Source organism: Chlamydotis macqueenii, chromosome 4, assembly GCF_036417535.1.
Source record: "Chlamydotis macqueenii isolate bChlMac1 chromosome 4, bChlMac1.mat, whole genome shotgun sequence".
Classification (NCBI taxonomy): domain Eukaryota; kingdom Metazoa; phylum Chordata; class Aves; order Otidiformes; family Otididae; genus Chlamydotis; species Chlamydotis macqueenii.
This window is the reverse complement of record NC_141559.1, coordinates 54,376,915-54,404,741: the sequence shown is the minus strand read 5'-3', so window position 1 is coordinate 54,404,741 and position 27,827 is coordinate 54,376,915. Positions and strand designations below refer to the sequence as shown.

The window sequence follows — 27,827 nt, the reverse complement described above, 5'->3', positions numbered from 1 at the left end:
GCTCGGCCCCGCCCCGCCTCGGGCTGGGCCGTTGCAGGAAGCGGTTGGGAGAACGGTTGCGGGGCCGCGCGGCTGGGGCGTCGCGGGGAGGGCGATGACGCGGCGCCTTTAAGAGGGCCTCCGCGCCGGGCCACCCCCCCCCCACCCCCGCGCTCGGCCGCCATGGGCTCGCCGCCGTCCCCGCCGCCGCTCCCGCGGGCTGCCGCGCTTCTTTTGGCGGCGTCGCTGCTGTTGTTGGTCCCGGCGGGGCTGCGCGCCGCTCCGGAGGAAGAGACCGGTAGGAAGAAGGAGCCACCGCCACCCCCGGCGGCGCAGGGAGCAGAGCCGCGGGCTGAGGTGAGGTGAGGCGGGGCCAGGCCGCGCCGGCTGCACCCCGCTCCCACCCCCCTGCCATCCTCCCCTCAACCGGGCCCGGTCGCCCCCGTGACAGCGGGTCCGGCCCGCAGGACGCCACCGGACTCCTGATGTGGCCCTGCAGCTTTCCCTTTTTCTGCTAAAAGCGGGGAGTTCAGGTCCATTATGAAAAAAACCTTTTTTTTTTTCTTCCCCCGAGTAAATAAATATTTTTATGCCCCCCCGCGCTTGCAGGAGGGAGGGAACCGGTCTCTCAAAATCTTCCTCACAGAACCAGATGAAATCCTGCGACTCCAAACCCGCCGGTTTTCCCCTCATCATTTCAGATTGATTTCTTTGCGTTAAAACTTTTTTTTTTTTTTTTAATGGCGTTCTCGGTTAAGGGATTCTAGCACCGAGTGAGGACGCAGAGGGGTGAAAAAATGATGGACATCTGGTTTGATGTAGCCTATAGGGCATGCAGGGTTTTAAACACCAAAACCAAAAAATTAACAGCACCGCTAAAGGTGAAGGAACTCTGGGAAGTCACCGTGTATCATCTAGAGCACGGAAACTTTTAAATATCAAATCCAGAAACTTAACAGCACGGCTGGAAGTGGAATGCTGGGAAGTCACCGTGTTAAAACACGTTGCGGTCTGTCTGCTGGGAGATGTGCTGAAACAAGTTTGCTTAGCCATCTCTGGCCGAGCATGCGAACCTCAGGTTCCTTGGTTTGGGTCTTGCTTCTGACTGCTCATACTTTAATCTCTGTAAAAGTAAACATCTCAGTGGGTAAGTGAGGTTTGGAGTGGGCTGGGCTGGTTTGACCGCTGGGAAGTCTTAAAGCTAGTTTTCAACAACCATAGAGCATGTGCAAAAAAAGCTGATGAAAACTTGCATAAAAATGTAGTGCAACTGAGATGCAACGATTCTGCAATGAAGAAAACTACTCTGACAGTTTTTGAAAGGACTTCCTATTTCTCCTAAGCTATCCTAGTTGCACGGGTTTACTTGGAAGAGTTGAATTCTTAATATTTATATCAGAGTGCTGCTTGTTTGGTCAAGGTCATAATGTGAGCAGCCAGGGATTGTAAAGACAGCAATACTAGACCTGAGCTAAAGCAACTTTCCCCATATTTTGTTGTAATAGTGGTTCTCATGTTCTGGCAATACTGTGCAGGGTTGAAGTACTGCTTTAATAATCAGTGCACGGTCTGATCTTCTTGCTGAGGGCCTAATAGCAATTTGAGGTAGGTGTCAGTCAGTAACTGGTTAATGATCATTAATGCTGTGTGAGAGGTCTGTGCTTAAAATGTCACACTCCGTGATATGATATGACAGGAGAAACACAAGGCTCAGCACTTCTGCAGACTAACTTTTCAAGCCTCATTAACTAGTGGGTTTTTTGTTGTTGTTTCCCCCCCACCACTTACAGAAGGGGTCCTCGTCGGTTGTTCCGGTTCACATCGTCAGTGAAGAGTCAGCTGACAAGACAAATTTGGGCTTTATTCATGCATTTGTGGCTGCTATATCGGTCATCATCGTATCCGAACTGGGGGATAAGACCTTCTTCATCGCAGCCATCATGGCAATGCGGTACAACCGTTTGACTGTACTGGCTGGTGCTATGCTTGCCCTGGGACTGATGACGTGTTTATCAGGTTAGCACTCTTTTATTTTTGTTTCATCTCTTAAAATGTGCTGGGTACGTATTTATCAGTAAATCTTAATTGAAATTAAAATTAAGGTAGTAGGTATATGCAGTTTTCTTTTTCGAGGAGAGCATGAAGGTTTTCTGGGGATATGGCTCAGACCAAATATTTAGGCTTTTGTCTCTAATGAGGTGTTTGCGCTCCCTAGACCTCAATATGAGTTTAAGGAAGAGGAATGGGATTGGGAGCCTAAGCACTTCCTTTGATTTTTGGGCCACTAGTTTCTTTTTTATTTTTAGCACCTGTTAAATTAACATGCCTAAAGGGAAAGTGGGAGTGACTTCTGGTTTTCCTTCTAAGGCAAAAGATTCTCAACATGATGACAAATTTTGCTTGTCTGACTTGTGTCCCTGTATGAGTAGCTGTTTGGATTTGTGCTGGGAGCTGTGTAAGTGGAAGATGACGTTCTTGCTGTGATGCTTTGGCCTGGGTGCTACAGACAGAGCCAAGAGCTGGGAGGGGGAATGAGGTGTCAGGTGGCACTGAAGGAACCTGTAGCTGTGGGTGCTTAGGGAGATGGTAAAATGGAGCAGCCTTCAGATACATCAGATGCAGCATATGTTTTTGTTTTATGTGTGCTCATTTCTAACAGTGCCTGCTTCAGAAATAATTGAAAGTGTTCATTGGTTTGTATATGCTGGAGACAGCCAATTAACTGTCTTCAGGCTTCTCGGCGAGTGTTTCTGTGAATGGTTTTTGGATGTGTAGCTATTGCTATATATATTGCTGCAATTATTGCAATCTCAGAGCAGTTTCCAGTTGCAGTGTAATGACAGCGTTGCATGAGTTTCTTCTGTTACTCAGTGTAATAGTCTTGACTCTTATTCCACTTCTGCACTGCTTGCTTCATTTAATGTTATTTAGTATTACAGGTGATGCACTATTCCGTAAATCATGTAATCTCTTTTCTCTTGCCCATTACAGCTTTCCCTTTTTCTATGCTAAGTCTTTCTTCAAATCTTTCTTGATGCTTTTTCATAAAAGCTTTCTTTTCTGCTTTATCGTCCAGTTTAGATGTTCCCAACTATTTCTTCCTTTTCAGAAGGGAGCCTTTTTTTTTTTTCTTTTTTTTCTTTTCCTCTCTCTCTCTCTCCACTGCCCTTGTTTTATACAGGCTGTGTCTGGAAATTCCTGGGGTTTTTGCCCACCTTGATTTCATGAAAACATGCTCGCTTAAACTCACTAGCTCCAAGTAATCGCTACTTGGGATATTTTTCAAGCTGCACTTGACAAAATAAGCTGCTATTTCATTATTTCTATGCTTGTACATTCAAGTAATTCTATGAAAAAAACTTCAACTTTTTGTATGGTTTCTTGCATTGCTTTACTTTAGTATTTTCAGTCTTTAAAAGGTTTGATTTAACTCCTGTTTTATTCAGCTGTGTGACTAGTCCTGCTATTCATGTATGTATGTGCCCTGTTTACTAATACTACAGCCTGATTCATTTTGGTCTCATAGTCTTACTTTTCATAGTGGCAGGGCAAATTAATTTCCAGATTTTGAGTGCATTTTTTCAGCTAAGAAAGTGTGTGCAAGAAAGCACACAGGGTAATACACTTCCGTTTAGCTAATTGCACATGGAGTATAACAGCAGAGACAGTTGTGAGTGCATGGTCCAAGCAGCCTTGAATGTTAGGTGTGGAGTTTTCATTTCCTCTCATGTATACTGGCCTCTTTTTTTTTTTTTTCCAAAAATACTAACCAGTCTTACTTTGTGAAGAAGTAAGTACTTTGTCCTGGATACGTATTTCTTCTTGTTTGAGAACTCGTTTTGGCTTAGTTTGATTGCCTTCAATACCTGTACAAATAGATGCACCATGGAGGTAGCTTTTTGGTCTTTGGGTGGGATCAGTGCTTTTACATTAAAGAAATATCAAAGTTGGTTGTGCTGTGTGTTTTGTGGGAAGTGTGGGAGGCAAGGGAATAGTAACGTGCACGTATTTGCACTTGGCAAAAGAAGACAGACATGGTTTCATGCAGCTGGATGACTTGTGGGTATGTCTAGCACTTCTAGAAAATCTTATTCCAACATTATCTGATAAACAAAATGATTGCAAAGAGATACTATCCAACATGTAGTGATACATAAAAATTGAATTAACTGGTATACACTGTGACTAATCTAACATGGTTACAGGTGATAGTTTCATGGCATGCTTGGAGAAAGGCAGCACCTGCATAGTTCTTGATGGGGAAGATAATATTGCTTGGACAGACTCTTGGGAATAGCAGCACATCAACTTTGCTTGGTGTGCCTTGTCTGCATGTTAATAGACTTCAGTCTCTGGTATGACCAGTAATGGTTGAAGTTTCTAGAGTGTTATCTTGTTTAAAAAAAAAAAGAGAGAGAGAGAGAAAATTATATAAAACTAACAAAAGGGGCAATATTTATTTATCAGTGGATGTTTGAATCACAGACTTTGCTAGTGAGCATTTCTTAGATGTGGGAGAACCAATGATGATCCTTATGTTTATTTTTTTTTAATGACGCATTTGTTTTCTTTTCAGTTTTATTTGGCTATGCCACCACAGTTATTCCTCGTGTGTACACATACTATGTGTCAACGGCACTGTTCGCAATTTTTGGCATCCGAATGCTTCGGGAAGGCTTGAAAATGAGTCCCGATGAGGGTCAGGAAGAGCTGGAGGAAGTTCAAGCAGAAATTAAAAAAAAAGATGAGGAAGTAAGTGATAAACTTTCAGTGAATTATAGCTGCTGAAATAGTTACAGCCATGAAGCTGCAGAACGGCACTGTCATGTTTGGGGTGTTCAGCTGTGTCTGTCGTTGATAATCTGACACAGAGAACGGGTGGTAAATGGGACGGAGGCTGTTTGAACAGGCGATTCCAGTTCTGTGGCAAGCTTGGCTTCTCAGGAGAAAAGGGACTTTTTCTATAGAGGTGATTTTTTGTGTTTTTTGTTTTGTTTTGGTTTGTTTTTTTTAAAAAACTCTGCATTACTAGCAGAGAGGACATCAACAGTTTACTCTTGTCTCTACTTTTACTTCTTTTTATGGCCAGGCAGAATAACACTGAGGTTTGTAGTGTGGCAGCAAAGGTCTCGGTTATAATAACTTTCTAAATATACTGGTCCACTTCTTAGGAATACGGTGGAGTATTAATCTTATTTCTTTTATGATTTTTTCTTTTTATTAATTTTTATCACATCCTAATTTGAGAGCCAGCACTTGGGAAGAGGGGTATCCCTGCTTTAAAAACAGGAGGAAATCTGTGGTTGGAAACAAGGTGTCGTTCCTACTGGAACTGCTGTGTAAGCACAAGCAGTACAAGATGGACAATAACTGCAAGTTAAGGTGATCACAAGTGCATATCTCTATGTATATGTACACACACATATGTGTGTGTACATATACGTAGCTAGTTTTTTTAAATGGTGTCTAATATAAAGAATACGTTGATAATGCAGCAGTCACTGGCTAATGACATTCCAGATACTAAATGGCTACAGTTCTAGTATTTCATTTGGGTTGTTTAGATGACATTTCTAATTATCATTGTTTGCTTTTTTTTTTTTCCCCCTTGCCCTCCACAGCTTCAGAGAACTAAACTGTTAAATGGCCCAGGAGATGTGGAATCAGGGCCAGGCACCACTATACCTCAGAAGAAGTGGCTACACTTTATTTCTCCAATCTTTGTTCAAGCTTTTACTTTAACGTTTTTAGCTGAATGGGGTGATCGTTCCCAATTAACAACCATAGTCTTGGCCGCCAGAGAGGTGAGTGTTGCAGAATGCCTGCTGTTCCTTTGTCCTCTTTGGGTTGTCCACAGAGAAGCAGGAGAGACAAAATACTCCTCCAGTAGGTTTCAGATGAACTGCTGCCTTGCTGTGCCTCACTTAGTGTTACAGCTTTGGCAAGACCTGAAAATAAATGCATTGAAGCTCTGTGTAGTTACATGATTAGGACTGCACAGGCATTTCTGGAAATAGCTGGTTTATATCGTGCAGCTGAATAGAATTGGTTTTTGTCATAGTGTTGAGAGATGTTACAGAACTTCTTTTTCTTTGATCTGTGTGATCATAGAGTTATAACACAGTAGCTTTAAAAAGAGACCTTTATCCCAGCAAACTTTAAGCTGTCAAAAAGATACCTCTTTTTAAAAATCTAAGTGAATACGGTACAGTGTATAGAACTGAAATAAACTCTAAACTGCTGTGCAGTAAGTAATACTCTAAATGAAATTATATTCAGCATTATGATTGGAATGTATTATATAACTGTATTATATTTAAAGGAAAATTAAGGCTTATAGTCAACCTTTTAATAAACATAAGTAGCTTGCCTGTGCTCTTTCATGCATTGAGATAATTTACATTTTTTCCCCTAGGACTTAAGCTTCTTCCAATGCACTTTCAGACCTTCCCTAGGGATAAATCAGGGGTGTGTAATGAAGGCGGCTGTAATCTGTAGGAACCTCTTGTCTTTACTGCTGTGCAGGGTGCTTAGAGCTAAGGAGGCACGGAATAGCTGGAGGCAGGGAATAGCAGGAGGGGATGATCTCATTGTTCAGGCAGTTACATGCCATCCTGGAAAACAAGGAGTCGTTAACTGCTTCTGCCCAAGTTTTTATATGGTGCTAGGCAAGTTGCTTAAGCCCATCTTTTAACAGGTGGTTGTTGACTTCTGGTTTGCATTTTCTGAGTGTCCCATTAGGAAGTGTCTGTCAGACTCTGTGGTCTGATCTGTGAAGTGCTGAGCGTTGGAACTAAAGATTGTAAGATGTTGTGCCTTTAGCATGTGAAGTGTTTGTGTAAGTGCTACAAAAACAAATACTACAAAAAAAAAGTAAGATATCTTCATCTTGGCTTTCAAAATTAGTGAATGATTATCATCTGGATTGTTTTCCACTTTATCTGTGGGATTGTTGTATACCCCTTTGTTTCATAATATATTCAGATAAATCTTTGTCTGTGAAGTACTAAGGTGCATAGCAGGAGCATTACAGAAATGCTTATGTGGAAAGAAATTATCTTTATATGGAGACTTGAGCAGTGTGGTAGGTCAGCTATGACCATACATTCTTCAGTGAAAAGAAAACAAAATACTATGTGACTGTTAAGCAAGTAGTGTCCATCCTGTCAAAACAAACAGGACTCCTTTGGAGGAAAAAAGGGTGGTAATTTGGCTGTCTCAGTGCATACACCAGGGGAATGAGTTGAGTCTATCTTAATGAACCTAGTCCTGACAGCAGTCCTCAAGAACTTGATTTTACACCTTAATAGTTTACTGTGTATAAGAATTGTTCATCTGTTTAAGGAAGCAGAAAAGGAAACTCTATAGTGTACTAGCCTGGCTGTGCCTCAGCTACTGCGTCTGAGCACTTCTGCTCCTGGAGACACTATGCTGAGGGAAGCTGTTGTAACTTGTTACCTTCCAGGGACAGCCCGAGGGAATGGGGATGGGGTGAGGAGCAAGATCCACCCTCTGCCAGTGGGGGCTGTACAGGGGGCTGAGCGTAGGGAAACAGGGATCTCCAGGAACTTTTGGTCCTGATCCTGGAGGCAAGCATGTTCTGCTGGCACAGCCCTGCTTTCTACCTGTGCTTCTTGGTGATTTCCCGCCTGTCCTCTGCTTGGTGCTTGTTGCCTTTTCTCACTGGCGTGCAGTTCTGGTTCTCTCGGCCAGCCGGTGGTGTCTATGAGGAGCAGCCGGGAGGACATGCAGTACACAGCAGTTGGGCCTGGTGGCGTTCAGCCAGGCAGGCTGAGCATGACATCTCCAGACTCTGCTTCCTTCTTTTTTTTCTTGCAGAAACTATTAAAAAAAAAAGTTTCCAGAGGTGTGCTAAGGAGGGGTGACACTGTTTAACTCAGAAATGCTGGAGGGAAACCAGGTTAAACTATGTCTTTTCTTCATACCATATAATTTCCTACACAGTTTTGCTGTTTGCCTGTTAGACGTTTCATGCATTACTCATATGAAGGCAGCAACTTTTTTTTTTTTTCTCTCGGAGCCAAAATTCTTGCTTAAAGATGTGCAGGGGACTCAGCTCGCACTTCCCCTCATTCGTCTTTGTACAGTAGAAAGTGATGCTCCTACCTTGCCTTCTTTATCGCTCATTAAAAGATTGTTTTCCGTTTCTAATGCTGAACCCTTCTGTTTTGTGAGGTGTTCAATATGTATGCTGCTCATAACTGTGTAATTTGTAAGTAGATCTGAGAACTTCTTTGCGTAGTAGATTTGTACACATATCGAGTGGCTGCTTGTTATGCAGTGATGTGAAAGCTGTCATTGACAGTAAACTTTGAAAACAGTTTATTATCCTCTGGACTTAAATTATGTCATATTTCCCTCTTTGAATGACTGGAGGTAGGAGGAGAGTGTAGAGCACAAGCTTGTGAAGCTGGACAAAGGAATTTTGGCTCCTGAAAGCTTTCATTTGCAGTTCAAGGATTTGTTTTTCTCTTTAGGTTGGTGTTCTTCCAGCTGATACATATTGTGTTTCTCAACAGCTGCCACCTTCCCTCTAGAGGTTGCTTAATTGTTTAAATACAGCAGAGCGATTTCTGGATCTATATTTCACAACTTGAAGATGCTTCTCAGTTGAAACATGCCATATGCTCCTATATTAGATTCAGATTTAAGTCTGTCTCACTAGCTGATGTACACTGGTACCGCCTTTAAGGCAGTGATGGATAGCAGAGCAGAGCAAACTCCAGAGAGTATCCTCCATGCTTGACAGTGTGCAACCAGGGAATCAAGGCATTGCTCCTTGCAGGAGGTTGTCATAGGACTAGTGGGTTTTCAGCTGTGCTCATGTTTCCCTTTTGTGTTTTTTTTTCCTCAGGACCCCTATGGTGTGGCGGTAGGAGGAACAGTGGGACATTGCCTATGCACTGGTTTAGCAGTTATTGGAGGGAGAATGATAGCACAAAAAATTTCTGTTAGGACTGGTAAGTGAAAACTTGCTCCAACCAAAAAAAAATGCATCAATGCTGTAACGTTTGCGGTGTAAATGACTACGTTCTTGGGAAGTGTTTCCCAGAACTCCTGGAAAACTCAAAACCTTTTTTTTAATTGTCTTTTCCATTCCACCTCCCCGCCCTGTGGTCAGCTCCCCTCGTTGGGAGTGACCCTGTGCTGTTCCCTGGGCTGCACGTCCCTCCTGCTAAGCAGAGTCTGAGCACGTGCCACCACTCTGGGCGGGGTGCTTCTGAGGGCTCCGGCCTCAACTGAACTTACCAGTTTGGTGACTCTGACTTTCAGGTTTAAAGATGAACGCAGGTGAAGTGTGTTTTGCTTCACTGTTAGCTAGCTTGTAGAAGACCAGAGGAAGGAAATACAGTATTTTGAATAGTCAATATTTATTGTTCAACAATGGATAATAGAAATTCTGTCATAATATTGAGTGCACATCTTCAGGTGAGCAAGAGAACTGCGTACTTACAAGTTATGTCAGCCATACTAAAGCTTTAAAAGCTACTCTGTGTGTGTCATAAATGTTTTTATCATACCTGCTAGCTGTTACAGGAGTCATAGAATGATTTGGTTTGGAAGAGATCTTTAAAGGTCATCTAGTCCAACCCCCCTGCAAGGAGCAGGGACATCTCCAACCAGATCAGGTTGCTCAGAGCCCCGTCCAACCTGGCCTTGAATGTTTCCAGGGATGGGGCATCCACCACCTCTCTGGGCAACCTGTGCCGGTGTTTCACCACCCTCAGTGTAAAAAAATTCTTCCTCATTTCTGATCTAAATCTACCCTCTTTTCATTTAAAACCATTACCCCTTGTCCTATTGCAACAGGCCCTGGTAGAAAGTTTTTGTCCCCATTTTTCTTATAAGCCCCCTTTAAGTATTGAAAGGCCGCAATAAGGTCTCCCTGGAGGGGTACCAGTAAGGTTACATTGGGTTGGGTTTTTTTCTCCTTAGATTAGGTTGCAGCTTGTTTCAACTGTCACTCCTGTGATGTAGTGAGATTTCTTGCTCCCAGGAAGGATTCTGTGAAGCTGCTTGCTATAAATGTTCATTCAGAATATTTGTTCTATAGATGCAGAGGTTGTAAAAAAACCAATATTCTGTCTTGTTTGTTTGCTAAGGAAATTGCTGATGAGGTGGTAATCTAACAATGATTTAATATGCTCCTAATAAGCTCAACATGGATCTTTGGCCACAGGAATAGCCTTATTACGTTAGACCAAAGATCCATCTAGCCTTTTAGCTTGTTTAGAGAACAGTAGAACAGTCCAAGTGCTTTCCTGGAATACTGTCCCAGCCTCTAGCAGATTATGGTCATTGCAAGCAGTTAATGTGTTTGATACTGTTTCTTTCAATAAAGTTACCTAAACTGCGCAAAAAAAAAAAAAAAGTGAATTAGTTTGTCACTCTTAATTGATGGCTTGCTCCAGCATGAGGATATTGTCTAAGATTTTCCTCCATACAGCCAAATACTCAACAACAAGGCTCAGTCTCAGTTTTACACTAGCTAAATTAGTAAAAGAAAGCTTCCTTCTGAGGCCCAGAATATATTCTTGTAGATGCAGTTAGACAAGGGGATGGCATGTGGGCATCCTGACGCCGAACTAGAAAAAATCTCCACTGTTTGCAGCATAAGTTTCGAAGTATTATTATTTGGGAATTGGACATTAAACAAAAATATCTGTAATGTGTCATGGAAGATATTTAACTTTCAAAATCTAATTTATTTTTGGCTTGTTTTTTTCTTTTCAGTGACAATCATAGGAGGCATTGTCTTCTTAGCATTTGCATTTTCTGCACTATTTATAAGTCCAGACTCTGGTTTTTAAAATCTTTCATCACTGCAAAAGAACAAGGATTGGAAGCATCGAGCAGCTGTCCTTGTGCATTTTTGTATATAATGTACAGAATTATAGTTAAGCAAGCACTGAAGATGAGACACTGAACTTTTTATAGCAAATGATTCATCGGACTGACATATTTATGGACAGCTTCTGCAGTGGAGATCTCCTCATTGTCTGGTTGGTTTATTCTGCGGTGCCTGCTCCCTTGGTGGGATTTACGTGGTTTTCTTGCCTGCTGGACCTGGCTCAGCTGTGTTTTGGGGATCTACTCTCAAAAACACTGAGGCTCCCTTTCTTCCTCTGTTACACATGGCCACCTTTCCTGTGAAGAGCTGATTCTCAAGGCTTTTTGAAGCAGACTGTGTCTTGTTCCATGTTGCTCAATGGAAGGTGTTAAGGAGAAATCTGCTGGCTCCCACCTCCAAGGACTTTGGTTCCAGGGTGTGCCCGAGGCTCGATAATCTAAGCAACAGGAAATTTGGGAGTAGTTCCTATACCATTGAGTGGCTGAGCCACCGACAGAGAATTTTCTAAACTTCATTTAGAGGGAGAACTTCTTGATCAGGGATTTTTATCAGGAAATTGATGTGTGGTGATTAACAACCTATCATGTTCAATATGCAATCTATCTGGAGCTAGTATTATTTGACTTTTTTATTATTTTTTTGAAACATTAAAGTATGAGGAAAGTAATAAAATGGTCCAACTTAGCAATGTTCCATTCCCAGGATTGAACAGTAATGGTATTCTTAGATTTAGATGTGTTCCTATTTTTCTTTTTAGGAATAGAAGTGTAATCTGGAAGAGTATTAATAAAACATAGTGTCTCCATTTGTGATTTTTTTTTTTAGTATATTTTTTGATGGTTCCCATAATTCCTGCCACAAAGGTTTAACTAGTGATTATGTACATAAGGTGAGGAAAGATTACTAAATTTATTTTGGATGCTGTTATAAATGCATTAGAAAGACTTTGAAAATGTTGACCCCTGAAGATATGTGAGTTGCAGAAATACATGCTTTTCTCTGCTCTTCAGTGATGATTTGGATTCTGAGCTAGTGACTTAAATAACCAACTAAGATCTACTGAGTAGCAGTCTTGTAAAATAGAAGATAATGATTTCTAATATGAATATCCCTTATTGAAGCTAAACCAATACAGAGTATTACAAATTTGACTGTCAGTTTGTAGCTCACAGAGCAGTCCCTACTCCTTCTCTTAGGTTTCTCTGCCCAGAAAAACCCTTAATGACACATTTCTCAAACTCTTAAGACTGCAGCAGCACAATGCCTGTCATACGCAGTGGTATGAAAACAGGCTACAGTTTCAGGCTCCAGGTCTAAATGTTCATGTCTTGGCCTGAAGGAAAGGTGCTGCTGGCGGTACTACAGCTAATTACTAGGTGAGGCACCGCGGTGGTTTGCTGTTGTGGTTTTTGGTTTGGGTTTGGTTTGGTTTTTTGTGGGTTTTTTTTTTGTTTTGGTTTGTTTTTTTTTTTTCTTCTCTTGAACCAAACATCATAGCCAAAACCTGAAGTCTCTTCCTCCCCACAGCCTGGAAACACGAACTCTTGTCTGTGGCGTTTTTCAACTCCTGTGTGGAGGGGATTTGTAGCAGAGGTCACTTTAAAACAGAGCAGGAACAGGGAACTCAGTTAGGGAAGAGCCTAAACTTTTAACTGTTTACTGGACAACTCCTTGTATTAATCAAAAGTGGTGCTGCTGGGCTGCAGTGTGTCTGTATGGATATGTTGTGGGTAAAGTAACTGGTGGCGTGTTTCACCCTGCTGAAAATTCTTGCTCAAAATCTAAAAAGTGGGACCAGTTGGCCATATTCTACTGTAGAAGTTTTCCAGACTTTATATGCACTGCTTACCGCTGTTGTGATATGAAAACAATTAGGATCAACAGAAACATGAAGCTGTTCAGTGTATTGTTTGTAGGGCTAAACATGAAGCTGCAACTTCCACCTGTACAAGTACAAACTTACACATGATGCTAAGCACTGCTTTTGACCAGTCAGCAGTGTATTTGGCTGCTCTGGCACTAGCCAGGCAGGTGGGAGTTAGTTTGAACACTGGTCTTCCTTTTTTTTTTTTTTTCTTTTTTTTTCTTTTTTTTTTTTTTCTTTTTTTTTTTTTTTTTTTTAAAGCACAAACATTGATTTATCCTTGGAAATCTATTATAACTTTAGATAGCTCATGAAATTTTAGTGAAAGCTTTGAAAAGTGCTTTAGTAGTTGCTACTAATTACAGTGATATAATGTTGTCAAGTGCCTGTTGGAATTTTTCACAATTTAAAGAATCTATTGGGGTGTAACCAAAGCCTGTTGAAGGTGATGGAGGATTCCACTGATGTATTTTTAGGAGCACTGTGTCTGCTGCGTGCTGTCTAGCACCAATGATGTCCTTCCACAGTGTCTCAAAGCCCTCGCGCCCCAGCCATCTCTCTTGACTGCTAGCTGGCTCAGGGGTTGGGATTTTAGCAGCTTTCATCCTTTTGTATTTCTAGCGCATTGCCGTCGGAGAGGCGTGTGGCACTGTTCTGTCTTGAAATACATGGATAGTTGAGATATAGGTAGTATCTTAAGGAGAGTGCGTGTGTGTGCACAGATCTGAATGTATTAAAAAGTGTCTTACCCTTTCAGGTGAATTTGCATCCAAAACTTGCAGATCTTGTTAAAGCCTTTCCTTTGCCCACGCTTCCCTTGAAGCAGCAGTTCTGAATGAAGAGTTAGGGATGTTGTTGGTAGCGTGAAGTGGTTACTGGAGTTAAAACACATTCTGGGAGAATATGTGAGCTGAGTCACTGGCCCCAGGGCTAAAACAGCCAGTGCAGGAGATGTTGAAGGCAGAACATGAGGAAATGGGGACTGATGCTGCAGTGACTTGTGGTGCCCTCTGAATTCAGAGAGTGAGGAGGCATTGGGATGCTTGAGGTGCTGATGCGTGTGAGCAATAATTCATTCCCTGTGCCTCCTTCCCCTACGCAGTGCCCAAAGTGGAAGTTACTGATCTCTTAGTAAAATAAACTCTTGTCTCTACTTCTCTTTATGCCGAGAGATGAAGTAGGAACCATGAAGGATGTTTGCCTGATTGAAGGAGCTATGCACTGCAGTAGGCTCATGTGTTGCAACTTCATCTAACTTCTTCCTTCAAGGTCCTTAATGAGCTGACGTGTGTTTTAACAGCAGAGCTGGGCATATGGGAACGGACTGTTTTGTCTTTTCAGCAGCTGCCTGTAGCACCAGCTTCCTCCCTTCTGAGGTGCTGTCCTGACAAGGCATTTACTGACTCGCGGCAGCAGTAAGCCTGTGCATTAAAGCACCAGCACTGAGCAGAATCCATACATGATCAGATCGGGACAGGGAGGAAGATGTCCCTGCTCGTTGCAGGGGGGTTGGACTAGATTTTAAAGGTCCCTTCCAACCCAAACTATGCTATGATTCTATGTTTATAGAGGGTCATGAGCAATGAAATTTTAGCCAAGCACTTGGGGAGGGTGGAGGGGAAAAGTAGGGTAAGAAATCACCTGAAGTTACTAAGACAACATACCAGTCAGCCTCCTGTTTGTCGCATAGAAGCGGTCAGTAAGTGGTTGGGGAGTTGTCTGGGTTGACCGACTTCTGCTGTTTAAACAAGAAGAGCACAAAGCAGGAAAGAAAAATACATGAGGGCTAGTCAAAAATGCCAGGTGTGTGTGGGTCTGGCTTAGTGCTCGTGGCTACATCAGGTTGCTCATGTGGAAGAAGCGCAACGGTGTCTCTAGTTCTGTCTTGCGGTGGCAACATTTGAGCTGCTCTCCGGTAGGTGGGAGGAGCATTTGCAGGGCTGGGAATTGCAACATCTCAAGTTTTGGGATGGCAGGCTTGATGCTGCACTCGTGGAGAAACACGTCCCGTGTGGTTTTATAAACGCTGCTGTCGTGAGGCATTAAGTGTGGGCACTTCCTAGATGGTGGTGCTTTTGGGGAAGGAGCTGGTTGATATATTAGCCAGCCCAGCGAAGGCCCAACTTTTCAGGAACAAAATACAGAAAAAGTTTAAAGAACAGTGCTCTTTCCCTTTTAGATGGTGGTAAGTTTGGGGTTTGCCTTGCATTTTAGAATGTGAAAGAAACACTTAAGGTAACTAGCTGAAGTTTTAATTGCCACAGTCCTATGCAATTTTTTGTTCTTTTGTAGCTGGAGAATGTGAAATGCAGCCAGTGAGTGTTTAAGTGTTGAAGGGAAGGCTCTGCAAATTGTTGTGCCTGCGACATGGGAAAAAGGCAACTGGCCCCCACAGGTTTCCCATCTATTGTACAGCGGTCCTGGCTGAGGTGTGATGCGCTAGCAGCTGCAGCCAGCTTCAGCCACTGCCAAAAGAACCTCCAAAGCAGTGTCTAAAGCAGGAATTTGCATCTCTGACTGCGTGCGCACACACAGCAGAGGTTTGAAAGTGTAAACTGCGTGGAACTACTCATTTCTGAGTAACAGAAACAAAATGGACTTGATGATGGTCGGTTCTACTGGGATGAAACACTCGCATCAGCAGAGATTTTAAACGGATGAAGAGCTTGCGCTTGTTATTTTCAAAGGTGCCTGTTTCAAATCCTTGGGTAAAGCCTGTCTCATTACATTGTACATGGCAAAGTGCACCACGCAAAGGTAAGGTTCAGGTAACCGAGTAATCAGTCCTGCCAGGACAAAGATTTCAAAGGAAACTTGGTGAACAAAAGTACAGGTCCAGTTCACAAGCAAGCCTCCTCCTCCTAGGGCAACGCAACCGGCTATGGATATGCTGGGCTGGTGCTTGGGTTGGCTGTTTTGAGATACAACAGTCAGATGCCGAGTCTGGAAACTTGACAGTTAATGAGCAGCTCTGCTCACCGAGTGCTGTAAAAGGCAGCCCACAGCGTCCGGCCTGCTGCCCCTCACCTCAGCTGCACCTCCAGCTCGGGGAAGGCTGCGTAGCAGCTGGAATGCTGCCACTGCATTCACGTCAGTGGTTTTACAGCACATTTCTAGAAAGCTGTTGGTGATTGAGCTTACCTATGAGTTAGTCCCAGATCTTGTCTATTTAAAAAAAAAAAAAAAAATCTCAGAGTTTGAGTAAGGAGGATCATACAGTTTCATCCTAATAAAATCCCAGTTATCCTTAATTTCCAGAGACACATACCGACACATTTTCCAATAGGTGACCTTGTACAGCCCCAGAGGTCAGCACTCTTGGCAAGTTACAGCTCCAGGCTTTTGTTAATGTAGGTACTGGTTAAATTTAACCCCTAACATTTTCCTGAAGGCTGTATCCATCTCTATGTAGCACGTGCTATGGATGTGTATTTCTTCTGGACGATTTAAATTTACTTTCCAAGTGAAAATACAGGTGCCAAAGGGGTGTGACAGTGATAGAGGCTGTGTGCTACAAAGGTGGCTACTGAGACTGCGGGAATTTTTGTTCTTATGTTACCCTCGAACAGCTGAAATCTTTTGGAATTCCTATCACTAATGCCTGAGACTGAGAAGTGCAACTAACCTTTGGATTGCTAATCTTTACAAGTACTTAACAGTTGCATTCTCATATAAGCATGGTTTTTGTTTCTAAGTTTGCATGACAGCAAAATGCCATTGAACAGCATTGCTTCAGGTGTGGCAGCAGTTCAAATTACAGCTCTTCTTCTTGATAAGTTCATGGAAAGACATATTGATACTTCCAAAGTTCAGTTTTAAGAAAACTGATAATCTGGCTACATACTACCGGTCTTATCGCTGGTGAGTGTTGACAGTTTTTAACTACAACTGTTGCACTTCTATAGCTAGTTTTGTTTTGACTCCTGGGGCACAGGAGGTTTATGGCACCCAGAAGCCGTATACCACTTGCACGAGTATTATTTAATGCCCAAAGGCAAAAGACCAGCGTGGGCATCTAGGTGATATTACAGAAAGAACTGCAGCCTGTAAAAATGGCTAAGCCTATTTTATCATTTTTTCCAACCATTTAGCTTCAATTACAGGATTTCCTTCCCTCCCCCCTTTCCTTGAACACTTAATTAATTTCAAATTATTAGGTTCTTATATTGATGTTTGCACTTGGATTGGGGCGGACGGATCAGGGAGAAAGGGTTAGAACACCCTGGCAGGTTGCATGTAATCACACAGCTCTTCAAAGCAGTAACTGCACGCTCTGAACAAGTTGTGCTCTCTGCTAAATGCAAGTCTCCGTTCTTTTTCAGTGGCACAGCTGACGTTTCTGATAACCTCTCTTCCTTTAAAAATACCAGCAGCAGAAATACCCAGAGAGGGGAACTGAGAGAATTAAAGGAGGGTGTTTTGCCCATGCCAGAAAGTGAGGGAAGGGCTGTGCCCGATAAACCCTCCCGTGCACGCACGAGCAGTGCAGTGGTGCTCCATCATTTGGAGAGAACGAGGACTGCACACACGAAGGTACAAAAGTAGTTTTCAATTGTGTACACTGAAACAAGTGCTGCATGAGTAATTCCAAGGCAAGTAAGTACATAAATCAAAGGTCTCTAGCCTTTAAAGTGGGGCATCAATTTATAAAGAGATACAGAGAGAAGACAAGGAAAAAATACAGTATGCATTTTTACTGAAATCTCACAAGTCATTTGTCTGGGTAGGGGAGAGAAGATAAAATCACCGGCAAGCACCTTGTCACGAGTCAGGTCTGTGGGTAGGGGAGTGTGCCTTTGTTACACTCGTGGGAAGGGTACGAGAGCGCTTCGCTGTGAAACTTGGATAAAATTGACATCAAACAACTCAGGAAAAAAACTTCTAGAACCTTAGAAGCTACAAAAAGCAAAATTTTAAATGAGTTACATTTATTCAGTTAAAAAATTGACAGTTAGTAATGGTCACATGAACACCAGGGAACTGTATCTACATTTCCTGACGTCAATATGAGCGGCACTAGGGTTTTTCTGTTTGTTTTCTTTTATGTATACAAATCTAATGCCAGTTAAAAAAATACAAAACAAAACTGAAACCCAAGACACTGTGAAATCAACACTGCTTAAAAACTCAAAATTCAATCTGATATATTTGAAAATAAATAATTTTTAACCTTTCTTGTTAAAAAAAGACAACTCGCCAACTGCTTTCAAAGCAGTAACACCTTTAAGACCATTTCCAGAAGTGTTTCATAAATAATTACCCATTGATTGTCTTTTAATGCAGCATCTCTCAGTCTCAGTTGGGGTCTCTACATTAGGCCATACATATTTTGTTTAGACACAGTGTTTTGTTTTGTGTGCCCCTCCCCTCCCTTTTTTATTTAGGTACAATTTCTTTGAATATAGCATATCATGCTGGCAAGCTTCATGCAGATGACACAGCATGAAGCATAGCAGAGCTTAAAATCACCTGTTTTTTAAAAAAAAGACAAGGAATGTAGTGTTAAAAATCATGATAGTGAAAAAGCAACTATCCAGTCTCATGGACAACCCAAGACACTTTCAAATATTCTCTCACAGTTGTCTCATCTACAATGATTTTTTTAAATATGTCTTTTTAAATCCAAATTCACTTTATTCTCTTCAACTTTTCCACCAGGGATAAGTAAAAAAATAAAAGGTTAATTATTAAAACTAGTCTCTTTTCCATTTTAATCAAAATAACCATTTTCCCAGCCCTCTGACTGTACATCTGATTTTAATAATTATTTCAAATAGAGAAACTTAGGAATCTGACATGTTTGACATCTCCTGATGCCATGACATTTAAAACACTCATAACAATACCTGGGTTAAATCTCTGAAAATATAAAGGATTTTTGAATAGACTTCACCATTTGAAAAAGGCCACATCTTTAAACCTTCAGAACATTTTTTCACACAAACTATAATCCTAAGGGACACTTAGCATTATTGAGCAGACTAGTGAGCCTCCAGATGATGCTCTCTCATAGGCAACTGTGCAACTTAAAAGGTCTCCTTCCAAGGAAGCCATCTCATCATTCATCCCTTCCCCTGGCCATATAAATCACAAAGCCAACCGGTTTTAGAAGCCTTTTTAATCTTGCACTTTGAGCGTCAAAGGATCACCATATTAAAGAAACATTTTCCAGAAATGCCTCAGTTTTATGCATGTTATTCCTTGATGCCCCCCTTTTTAACAGTTTCACTGACTAAAGAAATAAACTGGTTTTCAAATAGTCTTTTCAGTAAAGTGCTTGTTATTACTCAAAATAAAAAAAAAAAAAAGAGAAAGTGCTATTTGAGTCTTAAGAGAATTTCTTTTTCTGTGAAAAACTGCCTGATATAGCTTTATTTTATTCATTTTTTACATAAAGCTGAAATGAAACCTATTTCTTGTAAGGATAATGGGTTACTAATTTTGGTGTTTGGCAGTAGGCAAGATGCCCACAGAAGGTGGTGACACACTGGAACCGTAGTGCAGAAGGTAAACCTTCTAGATGAAATGGAAGGCATATGGAGAGCTCCTACTAGAATCCTGTCATATTTATATACAAATATAATATATATTAAATATAATATAAAAATAGCTATATTCTTTTTTCTCTGAAGTTATCCCAGAAGCTTTTCTTCAAATCCTCACCCGTTGCAGGCAAACAATGTCTGTCTCCTAAACTCCACGCAACTATGCCATCTTTTTCATTCCATTATGTATCATCAGCCCATTTCTTCATAAATACAATCCTCTCCTTAACAGACTCCTTCCCTGTCAGAGTCATTCTGTAACATTTACGCTCCAGAACCTGCAGCATCACAGCATTCATTATCATGCTATTTATTAGGATGTTGCAAGGAAGTCTATGACTGTAGTAAATGAGTTGGGCAGAAGCAAAAGGCTGATTAAGAAAGAGGCAACAGCCTGGTCCTCTTCCCACTAAAAATCAAGGACAGTTCAGCAACTGATTCAGCAACAGGGGAAGCTGCAGCCCCTTTGAATATACACTTTTTAGTCACTAGCTGTTCTGCATCCTTGCACAGAATCTGGACCAAGTTCTACATACTCGCTTTTGTAAAAAGCTTGCCTGATTTGTGGCAGGAATTCTTCAAACGCGTGCTATATTTTTCCAGTTTCTTTGAATCTCCCCATCTTCTATACTTTCTCTACTAGCTGCTAGTTCTGTAATTGAATGACCTCTCTCTGAGGCTACAAAAAGCTTCTTGATCAAAGCATGCATTTCTATAGTTCTCTTTCAGCAGCCATGCTATTGTCGTCATCTAATTTCTCTCTCACCTAGTTCAGCCTTTTCACCGACAGACCTGTAGCAGCACACCAGAGTATGTGGGAAGGGGGAAACAGGAAGAGAAGTTTAAATGAAGTTTTATATAAAAAGCTGCATTATTAACCATCTGGCTGGTATCTCTATTTTCTGTAATTCTCAGTATAATAGCTTAATAAGCCTATTTTACCACTATTCAATAGTTCTAACAGCACTATTAAAGCTCTTTCAGTTTTCTTTTATAGTGCTATATTATTATTGTAATTGGTTAAAAAAAAATTATCTAACCTATTTTCCATCAAGCAGAAGTACTGATAGCACAGACCTCTAGTCAACGCAGCTTAATTTAGAAACAGATGGAATGGCATGGTAGGGATAGTAGACCAAGGCAGGATTTCCTTACATAGAACTTTACAGAAACAGGTTTCTGACAATTGTTCCAGCCCAGAGAATGCCAGAAATCCCTTTAAAGAAGGGGAAGTGTTCCTTACTCTGTTTGGTATTGGCGTCTCTTCCTTGCTCCAAGTTGCAAGAGGCTTCTTGGAGCAGAAAGCAATCTGATCCTCTTTGGTACTGTGTTCCTCACATCCTCCTTCCTTGTTCACTACTGTGCTTTTTGGTGCCAAACTCTTGCTTTATAACTGGGAAATAACAAAGATCTAATGGTGGGACACGTGCAGAGGCAAAGCCTAGCCTCAAAACACAACCAACTATATGCCTGGCTAAACTGGTATTACCTTCCTGTGGGTTTGGTTCATCCAGTAATACAATCAAACTGTTTCATAGTACAAAATAGTCCATCACCATTTGGTTACATTCATTCAACTCCTCAGTATTCAAGATTAATCCAGCTTTCTCTCCCTAGTACTAATTTTAACTGCTTTTACTGTTTTTGTTCTTGTTTTAAATTATCAGATTTATCAGCATTTGTTCATTTTCCTCTGCAGTTCTGGTTTCCACAAACTAGTACCATAAAAACCTAGTGAACATTTACTTAAAATAGCACATCATATCTGTTGGAACTTTTTATTTTCTTTATAAAGTGAAGTTGCCTTCTGAAGTCTTAGTTCAGTGATATCTCTTAAATCAATAGCCTGGTAGTGTTAAATGCAATCATGATCTCCCCCAACACACCCTTTAAATGCTACAAAAATGATTCAAAACCAAACCAAACCAAAAAAAAAAAATCCGTTTACTATTCCTCCTTCCACAAAAGGAGTAATTTATGCTTTTAGACTTTTTTATCTTTTAAGAGAAGAGATTACTGTCAAGGTCTGAGATTTTAGAGACTCCTCTGTTTCTGGCTAGTGTTTGAGGGGGAGTACCACTCAAAAATGCTCACGTTCTCAACTCAGACCATTATCAAAATCAACACAATACAGAAATATCTATGAAGTAGATACACAAGTTCGGTGGACAATGTACTAAGACTTCAAAATTGAAAATGGTTACAGATTCAAGACGTAATTCAAGATGGTCAACATTATCACCTGAATTAAAATCAAGGCACTATGGGTTTTGTTGTTGTTAAAATGACCCTGAATTAGTTCTGACTAATTTTTGAAGGAGAATAAAAAGATTCCAACATATTTTAACAAGTTACAATTCTCACCACAGAGAAAGTGGTTAAAAAGTGCCCAAAAGGTTATTAAATGTAAATATATTTTTGTGCAAATTACTCCTATAACTGAAACATTCTTGAAAATTACTGTCATTTTTTTAAATCTTTTACATAAATATTTCCAACTATGAACTATATCAAAAGATAGCTTTGGGGAATAAAATTCCAAACCATCCGCAAGAAAGCAGTGCAAATTCCTATTTTTCAAATAAAACAATGAATTAATAATGAAATTATGGATGATATTCATGAATCTGAATGTCCTGAACCCTGATGCATGATCACCAGTTCAAACAGCTTCATCAATAATTTAACTTCGAGAAGTCAACTAACCAACACACTATACCTCACTGAACAAACCCTGACATCACAGACAAAGCACAAACAAGAGACTTGTGCCCACATTAAGGGTGAAAATAATGATGCATCATGTTGTAAACAAAAGGGTAGAACAGAGGAAAACATTAGTCTGAGTATGGCATGAGAATTTAGGGAAACATATTCAAACCTACAAATAACAGATTACATTTTCATGCATCATATAAAATATTTTGCTCTTTCTCCTTTTATGCAGACATATACACAATATTTTACAGCATCTGTACAACAGAGAACTGGATTTCACACAACATTTTCAAAATATTTACTGTCCCATAATCATCTGAAAAAAATTAGATGGTTTTTGGACTATATTCCTGGCATTCTTTTCTGCTAATTCAAACAATTGCTCCATGTCCATTTTAATACTTTAAAAATGTACAGGATTGATAAAAATACCAATATTTTCAGCATCCCTCTCATTTCAATCACATTTTGAGATTTCACCTGGACAAATTAACGCATGGTAGCAAATCCTTTAGAACACAGAAACTGGGGCAACTGTCAAAGTTGGCCATGTCTCCATCATCATCTCGTGGCTTTTCCCAACAGATTCCAGAAGTCAGAAGTAGATCTCAACGCTGTGGTGTTAGAAAGCCTTTGTACTGCTACCTCTGTAGCCTCAGTGCAACTGTTTGTGGAGCAGCCCCTTCCTGATAGTTTGCTTCAAAAAGAGGCAGAACCCCACACTATTGTGGCTGGACTTTGGAAGGATCAGTCATCTTGTCAGTTCTGTGTCGTGAAAGTTGCTGCTGCTGCTGCTGAGACTGATGCTGCTGGTGGTGGGACTGAGTAAAAGTGCTTTGTTGTAGTGGGAAAGCAGCAGACAGGATAAGCTGAGCTGACTGATTTCCATGAAGTAACCTGGATGTCTAAAACATGCAAATAGAAAAAATTATTCTTCCTGCTGCACTGAGAAACACAGGCCTAGCTGCTTTTTAACTTTTTCATAAGAGTTCAATCACAATAAACTTCTGATTTGGTCATTTAAGCTGAGCAAACAGTGCAAAGATTAGCTCATAAAGTTAATTAGAGCATCTGATCAATTAATAAAGCAGCTGTAACTGGTTTTTGCAATTTCCTGTGACAATGGGTAGGAACACATGGCAATTTGTCTCCATTTCAAACCACAAGAGCATAATGGGGCTTAAGAAGTAACAAGTGCAGGTAGCTGTCATTGCAGTCAAATGAAAAAAACAGCACATGATTTTGCACATTTAGCCCCCAGAGCCAAAATTAACAGTCAAAGAGACTGCTGCATTTGCAGACCCAAACATCCCCTCTGAAGGAGATTTATTACTACTGGAAATAGTACTTAGTTTTAATATTAATCTTCTTACGACCAAAAAAATTATGGTTACTGAAGAAAAGCAATAAAGGATGGGTACAAATACACTTGGACGTCTCAATCCTGAAACATGTTCTGCAGCAGAAAGTAAACTACATCAACTGCTGCACTTACAGAATCAGACTATAAAAAGCCCAAGTGAGCAGAAGCAGGAAAAGCATTTTTCTCCCTTTTTAAGAGCATTTGCTTCACTTCAAATTCTAGTGCTTTAATATTTTGTATTAAAACCACTAAATTTTTGCCTAGAAATAAATTCTATGACAGAAACAGACCTTTGGAGATCTTCATCTTTCAGAACTCTTCTGTTTCACCAGAATTAAGTCAAAATTGTAGAAACTTTTAAATTTAGAAACAGAGATACAGACACTACCAATCTGCTAAACAGCATTGTTGTTACAGTATTTATTTGACTTGTCAGAGAACACATTCAAATCTGCGCTCTGGTTTGATTCAATTCAAAAGTCTCCCACTACATAAATGAGCGCTGAAATGCAAATCACTAGGTATTCTTCAGCTCTCTTTTTGAGAGTCAACTTGCAGCTGAAAAGCCTTTGCCTTATGCATGACTGAAATTGCTATGTTCCCATGAAATATTTTTTCAACAGTATTCTCTGTAAATGACAAGTGAAAGAACATTTTACTCGGCCCTAAACAGAACCTTAACCATTCCATGTGCATCTAAATTTAGGTCAAGCCTCCAATTACTGAACGTATTTGTATCTATTCCATCTATGCACAGGATCCCAAATTTAGTGCAAATGGGAGACCACATACAGTAAGAAATACTTGCAAAATAAGGATTTTTAATTATGTATACTCTTAAAGAGTAAAAAAAAAAATAGATTGACATTCCCAGAGTAGTTAAAATGTGTTAAAAATGTGCACAAACTACATTGTGATAGTTACATGGACTTTATCTTTCTTTGGAGAGGCAACATCAGAGGCCAAATTAAGAATTTTTTTAACCCACACCTTCTTGGAGGCCCTTCCTCTCCAGCGTTCTAGCTAAGATGACATCTCCCTCACCCACATCACCTGCTGGGTGAGCTATGTGCTAGTGATTAACTGGAATCAACAAATGGCAACAGATTTCTCCATCAATTCTTTCTACCTTCTGGTTCTTTTCTTTTTGAGATCTTCTATCTCTGAACTCCTTCAGTTTTGCCTTCCTTCTCTTTTGATCCAATCTCTCTTCTTTCTCCACTAAAACAAGGTTCTTCTCTCCTCGCTGCATACAAGATTACTTGCTGCTCAGCCTTCCCTGTAGCCCAGACAGATGCTCATGCCTCATGTTACGGGGTCACATCTTGCTTTGGGCTGCATGCTGCTTTCCAGACCAACCAATTCTGTTTAAGATCATCTCTCATAACTTCTTGCATTAATATGTGAATGCAAAGAAAATGTAAGCTGTTTTAAAGGGAAACATTGTTTCTTCATCCCATGCTCAATGAAGAGCAGCAATTCAAAGGGAAAAATATATAAAATAGGACAAAGCACAGAATGAAATTGTGGGAAAGAATATCTGTCCTTTAAGTAATAAGATTTTAGAGAATGGCTACAGAATAAACTTATCCAATGCACCAGGCTTGTTCATAGGTTTCTATTTTAAGTGCTCTGTTTTCAGATAAAGCACCCCTAGGATATACCTTATTTGGTAGCAACACTAAAAGTGTCAGGACCTCGAAAAATTTGTAGAGAAAGCTGCCTTACCTGTAGAAACTGTTGGGGGTGCTGGGTCAGCTGTGACTGAGCTGGTTGCTGAACTGTGGTGAGCTGCTGCTGATGGTCTTGCTGACTTTGCTGCTGCTGCTGCTGCTGCTGTTGTTGTTGTTGCGTTATTGACAAAGTCTGTGTCTGCTGCTGTTGGGCAGCAAAAGTGGGATAAGCTGTCACCACTTGTCCCATAAACATAGTACTTGGTACCATTACTGCTCCACAGGCTACTGGGGCCGTGACAAGTTTTGTTACAAGCTGCTGACCTTGAGAAAATCTGTTAATAGAAAAAGACATTTGAAGTCCCTTTAGGGAAAAAAATAATCAAGCATCACATGCACTTGAGAAACACAGATTTGTCAGGTTCACACTTTACTGTAACAACATAGGTCTTGATAAGCCTACAAACATGCTATTTTGGGCAAAGCTTAGTTTAACAGTTGTATCCATATATAGTTAATAAATCATGTGATCTTTTTAATGCTACTTTAGCTCCTTTTGTATATGATGTAGCTATGTAAGCATATCATTACAGCAAGTCTTGAAGATTTACCTGATTTGTCTATCCTGTGTAAGAGTGGTTACTGCAGCAGCATTCTGGTTACTGTTCTGTGGTAAGCTAGAAGGAACCTGGACGACATTTCCTGCTGTTGGCTGAGAAATCACCATAGTGTTATACAAAGGTGTCGAGACTGTGTTCTGTGACTGACTAGCAAGAGAAGACTGTTGACTGTGTCCACTAAGTACATTTTGTTGATTATGCTGAAAAGAAAAAATATTTTATGAGATAGTAATTTGAAAATAGCCAGGTACTTCAGCTGTCCTCCTCATTATCATTGCCCATACTTCACAACTGCCAATATTTTTCTATTACAAACAAATTCTTAATTTAAAGTTGGCAGGTATTTCTACCAACTGAGGATTTGGAGGTGGGACTCACCCTCAGGCATTGGAAAATCTATTAGATTAACGTCTTCTCCTGTTCAGGTTATTTTTTTCCTGAATTTTTCAGCTACTTGCATACTGTTTGTTCATGATGTCCTTCTCCACTCCTTTAGCATCTCTGTGCCAGACTTAGACTAAAACGTGCGCATTAGGTCAATCAATTTCTTACTTGAAAGTTTGGAACTAGCTTACTGCTGAGGTGGTAACACTGTCCACCACTAGTCTGCCTCTTTACAAATCTCAAAAAGAAAGCACAGAATTTGGAAAAAGGTACAGAGGAGGGTGATTGCAGATCAGAGGTATAAAGAGCCTCCATACACAAAATGGTCAAACCCATTAGAAGTGTTTAGCTTGAAGAACAGGTTTCTATGGACACGCATGTGACAGAAGACAGGTACGACTGAGAAGACAAAAAGTGAATAGCCACTCAATGTGTTTCCCAGTATATGACCTGGGTGGCAAGTTTAACATAATCGTATTTCACAGAGAGTGAAGTTGTAGAACTCACTACGAGATACTGTGGATTTCACAAATTTACATGGAATCGAAAGCAACCAAATAAACTCACAGAAGAAAAAGGTTACTACATTACAGATGTCATACACCTATGGCATAAGACCGAAATTGCTGAAGAGCAGAAAAGTCAACTGCAGAAGCACCAATACACGCTTGTCCTGTTCCTATGATTTTCTAGTTATTTGCTGTCTGGACACTGGGGTTCAAGCTCACCTAGTACAAATCTCGTGTTCTGTCAACAGAAAATTAATAGATATTCGAAAAAAGGCAAGCTAAAAGTTTTCTTGATACTGGTCTTTCAGAAAAACTACTTGTTACTAATTATTTACATGCATAAGTCTTAAAATAAAAACAAGATCTGAAATTGCATTATCAAGGACATAAATGCATTTCAATTGTAAAACTTGGAACATGAAGAAATTAATACGATTCAAAGGACATTATTAAAAAAAAATTGGGAGGATGATATCAGGGAAGGTATTGTTGTGTTTCAGCTATGGTTTTGAGCATATATTCTATCCAGCAAAATAAGTAATCAGAATTTTACCTGTGTTGCAGTATTCTGCAAAGGCTGCTGCTGTATCATGTGTGGAGTACTTATATGGCCTGTGTTCATCCCACTTTGAGTCTGATTGGTCTGAACAACTTGACCTTGCATGTTTATTGGTGTAAGATGCTGAACATTTGAAGAATTTCCAGAAGCAAGCTGCACAGAACCAAAGTTAAGTCCAGAAGTTGATTGCTGCAAGAACATCTTAAAAAAAAAAAAAAAAAAAAATCAACAACTTAGCTTTTAAGAAAAATCTGTTAATTGTTCACGATGTTTTAGAGAAACTAAACGTAATTATTTTAAATCAATACAAGATAAAAGTTTCATCTTAGTTACTACAAGTGTTGAAACAGTATTGCAACCACCAAGAGCAAAAGGCCCAACTCCCATACAAGGTCAGTACTCAGAGACTCTGCTATAACTGGAAAGAATCAGAATCTTGACTTCTAGAGAGCTAAACATTAAGGTTTAATATTTGTTCTTAAAGAAAAAGTACTATTTAGAGACTAACTTGTAATGTAGTCTACAACTGTCTAAAGACAAAATGTATTTGAGATCACATTTCTATTTGTAGGATCTCCAGCACTGAAACTAACTCAAATGAAGAAAACCTCAGAATCAGTAGATCCAGGCATAGCACCAAGAATGTAATCTTCCTTGGCAATCAAGAAATCATAAAGATTACACTGAACTTTCCAACATTGTTGTAATAAACTGAATTCAGCACAAAAATATTTGAATCT

The 27,827-nt window shown here is 40.3% G+C and overlaps 2 protein-coding genes across 5 annotated transcripts in view; one reads left to right on the top strand and one right to left on the bottom strand.

Moving 5' to 3' along the window:
• Positions 1 to 74: 74 nt before the first annotated feature.
• TMEM165 (transmembrane protein 165) lies at positions 75 to 11,657 on the top strand. The gene is made up of 6 exons (XM_086747611.1): positions 75 to 336; positions 1,770 to 1,995; positions 4,556 to 4,731; positions 5,601 to 5,783; positions 8,855 to 8,960; positions 10,735 to 11,657. Exons 1-6 carry the CDS (start codon positions 163 to 165, stop codon positions 10,809 to 10,811), a joined length of 942 nt encoding a protein of 313 aa, XP_086603737.1. The 5' UTR covers positions 75 to 162; the 3' UTR covers positions 10,812 to 11,657.
• Positions 11,658 to 17,341: 5,684 nt separating this feature from the next.
• CLOCK (clock circadian regulator) overlaps positions 17,342 to 27,827 on the bottom strand; it is a 46,738-nt gene continuing 36,252 nt past the window's right edge. For 3 of the 4 annotated variants that reach the window (XM_086747896.1, XM_086747895.1, XM_086747897.1), the window contains 4 exons: positions 27,082 to 27,288; positions 25,627 to 25,835; positions 25,071 to 25,350; positions 17,342 to 22,884 (listed from right to left, as the gene is read on the bottom strand). In XM_086747896.1, coding sequence (XP_086604022.1) covers positions 22,702 to 22,884; positions 25,071 to 25,350; positions 25,627 to 25,835; positions 27,082 to 27,288 — 879 coding nt within the window. In that variant the 3' untranslated portion in view covers positions 17,342 to 22,701. The remainder of the gene's footprint in view (positions 22,885 to 25,070; positions 25,351 to 25,626; positions 25,836 to 27,081; positions 27,289 to 27,827) is intronic. The other variant, XM_086747898.1, reaches the window with a different exon arrangement.